The sequence below is a fragment of the Carlito syrichta genome, unplaced genomic scaffold, assembly GCF_000164805.1.
Source record: "Carlito syrichta isolate Samal-C Ts95f unplaced genomic scaffold, Tarsius_syrichta-2.0.1 Scaffold107891, whole genome shotgun sequence".
Taxonomy (NCBI): Eukaryota; Metazoa; Chordata; class Mammalia; order Primates; family Tarsiidae; genus Carlito; species Carlito syrichta.
Window position 1 is genome coordinate 337,841 of NW_007051987.1, and position 11,244 is coordinate 349,084.

The 11,244-nt window shown below is 47.6% G+C and overlaps 1 protein-coding gene across 1 annotated transcript in view; it reads right to left on the minus strand.

The window, feature by feature from the left end:
* Nucleotides 1–4,202: 4,202 nt before the first annotated feature.
* Nucleotides 4,203–11,244, minus strand: part of GM2A (GM2 ganglioside activator) — a gene marked incomplete at its 5' end in the record, with an annotated part of 8,493 nt that continues 1,451 nt past the window's right edge. Inside the window, 2 exons of the mRNA XM_008067824.2 lie at nt 4,203–4,479; nt 4,836–5,018. Of these exons, the coding sequence (XP_008066015.1) occupies nt 4,324–4,479; nt 4,836–5,018 (339 nt within the window). The remainder of the gene's footprint in view (nt 4,480–4,835; nt 5,019–11,244) is intronic.

An 11,244-nucleotide genomic window follows, 5' to 3' on the forward strand; every position in this document is an offset into this window, starting at 1 on the left:
CAGTGGCCGGGAGCAGCCACTGCACTCCAGTCTGGGTGACAGAGTGAGACTCCAACTCAAAAAATAAATAAATAAATAAGAAAAAAAACTACAGCCTCCTCTCCCATCCCCCTACAAACCCTATCGCTATTCATTTGAAAAAGTTAGTGCATGTTACTGGTTGTTTTTCCCTTTGAATTCTCCTCATATCCTGGTTGATTTTGATTACTTGGGGGGCATGAGAAACACTACTGTGGTTCTAAGAGTTACAGTTACACAAAATGGACTCAGCCACAGTGTCCTAGCCCTACATCCCTTACACCCTGTTATCCTTCCCCCTTCTTTCCACTCTAAGCCCACCTGCCCCCTGTAGGTAACCTATCTCGTTAGTTCTGGCTAATTTTGTACAAACAAGCAGATACAAGTCTTTCTTATATTCCTTTCTTTCTAACACGAAAGTTGGCACATTATACTTCTTGCACTTTGCTTTTTGCACTTAGCACATTCTGTGAATAACTCCTTAACAAGTCATAGAGAAAAACAATTCATTTTGTACAGCTCAATACTACTCTACCATGCAGTATGCCATGGTTGATCCTGCCGCTGTCTCATATACAGACATTTACCTAAGTTGCTCCTAGCATTTGCCATCACAGTGCTGCAATAAATAATCTTGTGCATATGTATTTTGGTACTGCTGGAAGTGGGTCTTCAAAGGAAATTCCCAGAAGTGGAATGGCTGGGGTCGAGGAGTAGGAGCTTTTCTAGTTTTGTTAAGTACTGAAGGATCCATCAGTCTGCATTCCCACCAATGTGATGGCAGTTCCTGTTCCCCTACAGCCCTGCTTAATACAATGTGTTGTCACTTTTTTCACCTGAATCTGAGAGGTGACCAATGGTGTCTCAGTATTAATTTCATTTCTCTAATCATGAGTTTGAACATTTCCTTTTAAGGGCCAAAAATTTTTTTTGAGTCAGTCTCATTCTGTTGCCTATGTTGGAGTGCAGCAGCATGCTCACAGCTACCACAGCCTCGACCTGCTAGGCTCAGGCGATCCTTCTGTCTCAGTCTTTCAAGTAGTTGGAACTACAGGCACGTGTCACCACACCCAGCTAAATTTTTGATTTATTATAGAGATGACATCTTGTCAAGTTACCCAGGCTGATCTCGAACCCATGGGTTCAGGCAATCCTCTTACCTCAGCCCCCAAAGTGCTGGGATTATAGGCATGAGCCACCACCACCATAGCCTTTTAAGGGACATTTTTATATCTTTTTCAGTTGGAGTCTCACTCTGTCACCCAGACTGGAGTGCAGTGGCCGCTCCCGGCCACCGCAACCTCAACCTGCTGGGCTCCAGCGATCCTTCCGCCTCTCAGCCTTCCGGAATTACAGGCGTGCGCTACCACGCCCGGCTCATTTTTTGATTTATTGTAGATATGAAGCCTCGCCAAGTTGCCCAGGCGGGTCTTGAGCCCTCAGGCTCAGGCAATTCACTCGTGGCCTCCCAAAGTGCTGGGATTATAGGCTGAGCCACCAAGCCCAGCCCACGTTTTCTTTTAATACTTGTATGATTTCATTTTCTTGGATCCTGGATCCATCTGTAGTTCATTCTTGCATATGTGTGAAGTATAGATCTAATTCAACTGGCTTTCCAATTTGTTCAGCACCATTTATTACAAAGCCCATGTCCCCTGTAATTTGAGATGCTACCCTAACTTCTCACTCTCCACCCCCAGGAGACCACAGGGAACATGTGACCCAAGAGCATGACAGACTAAAAAAGATTGAGACCAGATGCAGTAGCTAATGCCTGCAACCCCAGCACCTTGGGAGGCTGAGGCAGGAGGATTGCTTCAGGCCAGGAGTTCAAGACCAACCTGGGCAATGGAGTGAGACCTTGTTTCTCCAAAATATCCAAAATTGAACAGGGAGTGGTGGCGTACACCTGTAGTCTTAGCTACTCAGAAGGCTGAGGCAGGACGATAGCTTGAGTCCAGAAGTCCAAGACTAGACAACAGAGGGAGACCTTGTCTTCAAAAATAAATAAATATGCACATAACAACACAAAGGGTAGCTGGCTCACAACCAAGGGAGAAGGCCAGCTAGAAGCCTAAACTTCACCTACACGTAGCCTACTTATGTAGCAAACCCTCATTTGTACCCCATGACTCTAAAATAAATAAAAAACAAATACTAAAACGGTTAACTGAGCTACTGAGATTCTATTTAAGAATTGAAGTAAAAAAACAACTGTGAGAATAAGACTGAAAGATTCAACGGAGAGAAAGGGCTGTGGAGGTCATGATGTGATGTGAAAGAAAAACAGTAAACCAACTAAGATGGACAGTGGCCAAGCAAACAGACAGCTCCCAAGACAGGAACAGAAGGATTTTCCCTGGAACTACCTCGGCTCACCTGTCCTGTTGCAACAAATCCTCCCACCAAAAATAGTCCACCCGCAACAAGCTTCTGAAATCCCGAGATGTGATCAATGAAATATATAGCCAAGAAAAATTCTCAGCAAGTTAAAAAGATTTATTGCTATTCCAGTCTTCAAATGAGTCCAGAAACAGGACTGGTCTGTGGTTCGGAGAATGGTCATGGCATGACAGGGTAGCAATCCAGGCAGCTTGCCATCGAGTCCATCTCTCTCCTTGGACCCCTGCTCCACCAAGCAGCACTGATGGGGCTGCCTCTCCCACACCTGCCCCATTTACCCCACAAGGCGCCAGGGCTGGGGTTGGTGGCCTCATGACCCCACAGCCCCAAGCTGAGAGGTCACCTGTACCTCCCTTGGAATGGGCAGTCTTCCCCTAGGGCAGACACTACGGAGTTAGCCCTGTGCAAGGAGGAATGGTGCGAGAAGCTGTCCTGAAAGGACAAGGCATGCCCAGATTTAGATCGGGGGGCTGCACACTGGCCACCTACAAGCCAGATATCCCACTGACACACCTGCCAGGCCCCTTCGGCTTGCACAATGTTAAAAAAAGAATAAGAAAACTAGCTGCCAATATTTTAAAATTGTAAGATTTCATATAAAATCTGGATTTTGGTTTCTCTAGGAGAAAAAAATGGAGACGATCTGGCAATACTGAGTACACAGCATTCTTAGGCGGCACCAAGTGCTCATAGCTAGGGAACAGCAGTCCTCACGGGCTGGATGTGTGCTCTCCAAGTCACCCAGTCCTTGTCATCCTTAATTACATCCCATCTGGAGACTGGGCCCGGCTGCCCTGCATCAGGGCATGTGTGCTGACGGTTTTGTGCCATATAAAAGTATTTACTATTATCTGTATTATCTTCATTTTTTAAAAAAGGGAAATGGAAGCCACACCTGGAAAAAACATATTCCTAGTGGTCCTTGTCATTCATTTAAGTCTCTTGCTTGGCCCTGCAGGCACCTGAATGTGTAAACAACAGAGCACAGCAAGTATCTCCCCCCAATACGCCCCCGTACACACACATCCCATCTGGGACATACTCTGGGACATACTGTGCCCTGGTGTTAAGTGAGTAAATCTGGAAGAAAGAAATCAAAAGTTATCACAGAAGTTAGTGGAGAACTAGACTAAGAGCATTACTTTAGCCCCATCATTGTAAGAAGGGGCTGGGATAGAAGCAAAAATGTCAAAATGTGAATACTGTCACTCTGCTTTAAGTCAGTGACTAAAACATGAAGGGTCATAAAAGTGCTTCAGGAGGTCAAGATGGGGTCAGTCTCAACCTGAGGTCCCAAAGCATATTGGTTCCCATTCCTCGACTGTCTTGGAAATGAACAAAGCACTTTAGGGAGCCAGTCATAAGGGCAGGGTGGAAAGTGACGTGGCCAATCCTGCAGGTGTACTGGGCTATTAAGAAGTGCCAAACTGGCTATAATCCCAGTGCTTCGTAAGGGCGAGGAGGGAGGATCACTTGTGGCCAGAAGTTTGAGATCAGCCTGGGCAACTTAGTAAGACTCCTGTCTCTCCAAAAAAAAAAGTAAAAATTTAAAAATTAATTGAGTGTGGTGGCATGCACCTAGTCTCAGCTACCTGGAAGGCTGGAGCTGGAGGACTATTTGAGCCAGGAGTTTGAGGCTGCAGTGAGCTGTGATTGTGCCACTGCACTGCAGCCTGGGAGACAGAGCAAGACCCTGCCTCAAAAAAAAACAAAAAACCTGCCAAACACATCCCTTAGGTCAGGTAAGTGGCACAAATGATTTTCAGTGAGGGATGCAGACTCTTGGCAGAAAGGGGCTTGAAGGTTGAAGGTGGCAGAGTCGGAATGTGGCGTTGGCAAACACAAGGCAGAGGGGGCGGGACATTGCTCGCGTCCCGTCGTCACCCTGCAGGCTTGTGCCCGTTATTTGCCCTTCAGAGTCGCAGCGATCTTGACACAGCCCAGGCGCTTCCCACCACTGCTCAGGATACTCTCCACACGGTAGTTCCCGGAGCTGAGCCAGCTGGGCAGCTCCAGGTCCGGCAAGGTGAACTCACTCTTGGGCAGCAAGTAGGTGCCCTGTGGGGAAGCCAGGGGACCATGGGTCAGTGGGGGGGCTACTGAAGGGATGACTCTTCTGGAGTCAAGAACTGCCCACCTCCCTTTCTCTTAACGCCATACAAGATTAAAGACCGCCACAGCACTGCAGAACAGGGGTTATGACGGCTCAAGGGCCCTGGAGATCACGACTGCACTCCAGTCTCCTGGATGGATAACAGAGGCCTCCAAAAGATTTAGTGATTCCAGATAGGTCACACCCATTTACATACCCAGAGACATCAGATCTGCAGAAGAATGCTAAGAGCCTTCTCTCCAACCCTCAGCTCTTGACTCTGTCCCCAGGAACAAACCTCCTCCCCCAAACAGGTACTTACTTCTTTGAAGGGGCAGTGGCAGGGAAGCCCATAGGTGTGCAGGGGCTCTGGGCAGGGCTCCCCAGGGGGAACGAGAGTGTCAAGCACGTCACAGAAGTCTTTGTAGGTACAGCTGCCAATCTGCTCCACGCATGGGATCTTGACCCAGAAGCCTGCCACCTCCTTCTCCACAGTTAGTTCCACCTGGTGAAAAAGAGGTTCAAAAATGTTACAAGTCTATGTACACTTGAGCCCAGGAATTCGAGGCTAAAATGAGTTATGATTGCACCACTGCACTCCAGCCTGGATGAGGTTACAAATGCAAATTCCAGGGCAAACATACCAGCTCCTCTGTCTCTCTTTAAAAGGTCAGCAATAGGTCAGGCGCGGTGGCTCAGCCTGTAATCCCAGGATTTTGGGAGGCCAAGGCCAGAGGACTGCCTGAGCCCAGAGGTTCAAGACCAGCCTGGGCAGCTTGGCAAGAACTTGTCTCTATAATAAATAATAGACAAAAAAATTAGCTGGGCATGGTGGTGTGCATCTGTAGTTCCAGCTACTTGGAAGGCTGATGCAGAAGAATCATCTAAGTCCAGCAGGTCAAGGCTGCGGTGTCTGTGAGCATGCCACTGCACTCCAGCCTGGGTGACAAGAATGAGACTCCAACTTAAAAAAATAAAACAAAGTAAAACAAAAGGTCAGCAATATATTTTAATCACAGAGCTTTGTGATTTTTTTTTTTGAGGACAAGGTCTTGCTATGTTGCTCAGACTGGTTTCAAACTCCTGAGTTCAAGCAATCCTCCCACCTTGGCCTCCCAAAGTGCTAGGATTACAGGTGTGAGCCATGGCACCCAGCCTTAATCACAGGATTTTTAACTAGAAGAGCTATTCTGTCCCAGGAATGACAATATTGGGGCCCACACCCAAAGACTGCATAATCCTTGCCTGTGTCTATGGCAGATATCAATGATCGAATGTGAATTTATTCCCCCTAATTGATCTACACATAGTCTTAGAACTCTTGGTGGTCGCTACCCATTGATTACAGCTAACTCTTGCTTGTTGGCTGGACTCGATGGCTCAGCCTGTAATCCCAGCACTTTGGGAGGCCGAGGCGAGTGGATTGGCTGAGCCTGCGGGTTCGAGACCAGTCTGGGCAACTTGGCAGGACCTTGTCTCTACAACAAAAATAAAAAATAGCTGGGAGTAGAAGCGTGTGTCTGTAGTTCCAGCTACTCGGAAGGCTGAGGCAGAAGGATTGCTGGAGCCCAGAAGGTTGACACTGGAGTGGGCATGAGCATGCATGCCACTGCATTCCAGCCTGGGCGAAGGAGTGAGACTACAACTCAAAAAAAAAAAAAAAAAGAAATGCATTTGCCACCTGCTAACTGGTTAACTGTGGTATTGTTTGCTGGGTTTTCCTTCTGAGTTCAGTCTTGGCCTCCGAATCCTTTTCTACGCAGGACTTCAGAGAGCTACTACCAGCTGCCTGGAGTTGGTGACCAAGATGGAACCTGCTGGCTGCTCTTGCACCCTATTTTCTATGTACAGTCACAGAAGACAGAATTAAGAACAGGCTTACATCTGTGATCCCAGCACTTTGGGAGGCGAAGATGGGAGTATCGCTTGAGCCCAGGAGTTCAAGATCAGCCAGGTCAACATAGCGAGGCCTCATCTCTATGAAAAATTGTCCCTTCCCCTCTCAGGCCCTCTGTTTCTCTATCTTGACAATGAGATATTTGGGTCTCATGATCTCAAAGAGACCTAAGTGTTCTGACACCCTGAGGTCCACTTCTTGCTGTTTGAAAAAAAATAACTTCTCCTGAACCCTACAACACAGTGCTACATACACAAAGGCTTTAAAGAAAGGCCCACTGGCAGGAAGAGACTTGAAACGCACTCATTGATTGGATTGAGGAGGGGACAATTGTACCTCTGCCACAGGCCCCAGGCAGGAGGCAATGCAAATGCATGGTTTTGGGTGGGAGAGGAATCAAGTCATCAGGCCCAAAAGACTGAAATAAATGTATATGCCAAGTATAGTGTCAAATTACAATCCCCGAGCATAGGGAAACCAGGTCCTACAAGGCTGGATCTTGCCGGAGGCGGGGCAGTAGGAATGACAAGTACACTCCCATGGAGCAGGTCAAAACAGGGAAAGGGGCACCTTGGCAGGCCCCAGTCTTGCTCATGGCTCATGGGAATCTGGGACGTCCAGCTTTTAACAACTGTGCTGCGGTTAAATCCATCCAGGTCTAGGCTGGGTACAGTGGCTCCCACCTATAATCCCAGCACTTTGGGAGGCCGAGGTGGGAGCATGAGCCCACGGGTTCGAGACCAGCCTGGGCAACTTGGCGAGACCTATTCTCTACAATAAATCAAAAAATTAGCCAGGCATGGTGGCAGGTGCCTGTAGTACCAGTTACCTGGAAGGCAGAGGCAGAAGGATCACCTGAGCCCAGCAGGTCGAGGCTGTGGTGGCGGTGAGCATGCTACTGCGCTCCAGCCTGGGTGACAAAGTAAGACTCCAACTCAAAAGTAATAATAATAAAGATAAATAAATTCATCCAGGTCCCAGAGTAGAATTTTTTTTTCTTATTAGAGACAGGTTCTTGTTCTCTGGCACAGGCTGGAATGCAGTAGTACCATCATAGCTCACTGCAGCCTCCAACTCCTGGCCTCAAGCTATCCTCCCACCATGGCCTCATCAATTGCTGGGATTACAGGCATGAGCCACTGACTTGGCTGAGACTTATGATTAATTAAAACAATTTCACCACAGCAAGAGGTCAGAGGAAGGGAGGATGGAAGTGGCTTTCTGGCTCTGTTGCTAACAGGCTATGTGGACTTGGGCCAGTAGCTTTCCTCTGGTCTCGGTGTCACAAGGGGTGGGAGCCCCATGAAACACAAAAGCCTTCCAGGTTCTACAGGGCTTGGGTCTGGGCAGCTCATATAAGGAGGTCGGTTGGACAAGGGGAACGTTTTGGAACTGAACCCACACCACTCTTCTCCGCTCCCCTGCAAGCACCAAGCATGAGATCTACCTCCTGCCAGAAAGAACTGAGAAACAGAAACCCAAGATGAGCCCTCCAGCCTTGCCCCTTGTCAACAGCTAGCTGCGGGGCCCAGGCAGGCTGCCCCTTCCCTGAGGCCCTGGCCCCAGTCCCTTTTTCTCCCCAGCAAGTGGTCACAGAAGCTTTCAGAAAATGGTTGATATGCACATACTAGGAAAAGAGGCAAGAATTGAACCAAAAATATATGCACAAGAAAAACAGGGAGGAAGGGAAGGAGCCGGGGTTCTGAGGCCAATTTTTACTAAGCACAAGTCAGAGTAAAGAGTGAATGAGGCCCAAACTTATAACAAGCAATAAAGCAACAAAAAAGGGGCTTAGGGGGCAAAATCCATCTTAATTGTCTGTGAGGAGGCTAGGAAAAGCAGAAGAGGGACCGGGCGCAGTGGCTCACACCTATAATCCCAGCACTTTGGGAGGCCAAGGTAAGAGGACTGCCTAAGCCCACATGTTCGAGACCAGCCTGGGCAACTTGACGAGACCTCATCTCTACAATAAATCAAAAAATTAGCTAGGCGTGGTAGTGTGTGCCTGTAGTTGCAGTTACTTGGAGGGCTGAGGCAGAAGGCCCCTGAGCCCAGCAGGTTGAGGCTGTGGTGGCCATGAGCGTGTCATTGTACTCCAGCCTGGGTGACAGAGACTCCAACTCAAAACAAAACAAAAAAGAAATATTTGGGGGTGGGTGGGAGTGGTCCTGGCTTTGGGTGACCTCAGGCAAGTCATAGGTCTTTCCGTACCTCCTCCCCTCATATGCAGAAGACAAATGAAAAAACCCCCTCTGAGCCCTCCCCTCAGAGCAGTGGGGAGCGCTGATGCCCGACCTGACCCTCAGCACGGCAGTAGGTAGCCCATAAATGTTTACTGAATGAGCATTGTACGTGCAACCACAAAGTCCCGTGAAAATGTCAGAAGCCAGCCGAGCACGGTGGCTTAGTCTGTAATCCCAGCACTTTGGGAGGCCGAGGCGAGAGGACTGCCTGCATCCGGGGGTTTCAGACTAGCCTGGGCAACTTGGTGAGACCTCACCTCTTCAATAAATCCAAAAATTAGCCAGGCATGGTGGCGCATGCCTGTAGTTCCAGCTACTTAGAAGGCTGAGGCGGAAGGATCACCTGAACTCAGCAGGTCGAGACTGCAGTGGATGTAAGCGTGCCACTGCACTCCAGCCTAGGTGACAGAGTGAAACTCTAACTCTCACACACACACACACACAAAGCAGAAGAGGGGGCTCCCCAGCTTCCTGCCTCCAAGTCAGCTGCCTGGCCTCAGCATTCTTGGAAACACCTGTAGTTGCAAGGCGGTGGCAGATGATTGACACGGTGGTGGGCCAGGACAGCCCACGCTTCCGGTTCAACAGAGGGGGCACGCAGTGGATTTGTGTGATCCTGGCAGAGTAGCAGTGCAGTGATCATGCACAGAGAATGATTCTTTCCCTCTGCCCAGATCGGAGGACTTGGGGCTTGACACCCTATCACTCGAGGAACAGTAAAGAAAATCCAATGACCCTATCAGGAGCAGAGCTGGAAGGGGCACTGAGGGGCTGAGAGCACATCCAGGACTTGAGTCTGGGTCAAAGAGGCTGCAGGAGGATAGTGGCTATCTGAAATGCTAACAAGTTTAACAGGTCCTGAGCATGTCCCGGGGGCCAGACCCTGTGGGGAGTACTTTCCACATTATTAATTAACTCAAGTTTGCTCAAGGGAAACCTGGAAGGGAGGGACTGTGGTTAAGTAAGGTCTTAGGGTAATTACAGAAACACAGGCTTCAAATCAGGAATCTTTTAAATAATTAAGACAAAACTGGTGCCAGAATAGATCTGGACCAAGAACAGACAAAAGAGCACATTAAAACATCCTACAAAGGTGGCAATTTAAGGTAGAGTTCAGGACTGTAATCAATGGTGCTGCAGTGGATAGAAAAAAACACTTTGCATTGGTTCTGTGCCCATAAAGAAAAAAAAGCCTTCATCGTTCTGTAAAAAAATATGAAACATCCACCCCTAGAACAGGCAATGAAGGGAAATACACCGGTAATTCCCAAGGTAAATACAGAAGCTCACTGGAGATGGCATAAACGATGGTGAAGATTTTTAGAAAATGCACAGTTGTGCACGCTTTGGCATCACATATACTAAAATTGGAACAATAAGAGAAGATTAGCATGGCCCCTGCACAAGGATGACACGCAAGTTCATGAAGTGTTCCATATTTTTATAAATTTGACTTGCTTTATCTTAAAAAAAAAAAAAAAAGGAAAGAAAACGCATAGTGTTAATAAATACATGAAAAAAAATGTGAACCTGTTGTTGCCGGTTAGGAAATAAACTGGTTCACACGTCAGGAGGCATTTTGGCAATGTAGCAAAACACCTAACACGTATGTAATTAATCAGAAAATTACAAAAAGATGCATAAGGATAATGTCTACATTGGTGTTTATAAAGCCAACAAGTAAATAAACAAAATATACAAACACTACCCTGGAAACAAACTAAATGTCCAAAAATTGATTTGTTATATAAATTAAGAACAATATAATATTTCTGCCATTAGAAATGATTAGGTAAAGGCTAGGCACCATGGCTCATGCCTGTAATCTTGGGCTTTGGGAGCCCAAGAAGGGAAGATCGCTTGAGGCCAGGAGTTTGAGACCAGTCTGGGCAATATAGCAAGACCCCATCTCAATAAAAATAAATTTTAAAATTTTGTAGGCTGGGCTCAGTGGTTCAGTCTGTAATCTCAGCACTCTGGGAGGCCAAGGCGAGAGGATAAGCCTGATCCAAGGGTTTGAGACCACCCAGGCAACTTGGCGAGACCTCGTCTCTAAAATAAATCAAAAATTAGCCAGGCATGGTGGCTTGCGCCTGTAGTTCCAGCTACTTGGAAGGCTGAGGCAGAAGGATCCTGAGTACAGCAGGTCAAGGCTGCAGTGGCCATGAGCACGCCACAGCATTCCAGCCTGGGCAGCAGGGTGAGACTCTGACTCAAAAAAATAAAATAAAATAAAATAGTGTAAATGATTAGGTCAAAAAAATTAGACAGATCTACCTAATCACTGGAAAGACGTATGAAACGTATAGAATGATGTCGAAAAAGAAGCAAGTTTAATAGCACATATCATATGATCCCCTTAGCATAAGTGTGCGTATATATACAAATTCATAAAAATTCTAACAAGATATATAGATATGTATATAGCTAGCAGCGACTCCCTTGAGGAGTCCGGTTACAGGAGGACACATACAAGGAGCACTGCTAGCCGGGCTCGGTGGCTCAGCCTGTAATCCCGCGCCTTTGGGAGCCTGAGCTGAGTGGATTGCCTGAGCCCGCGGGTTCGAGACCTGCCTGGGCAGCGAGACCTC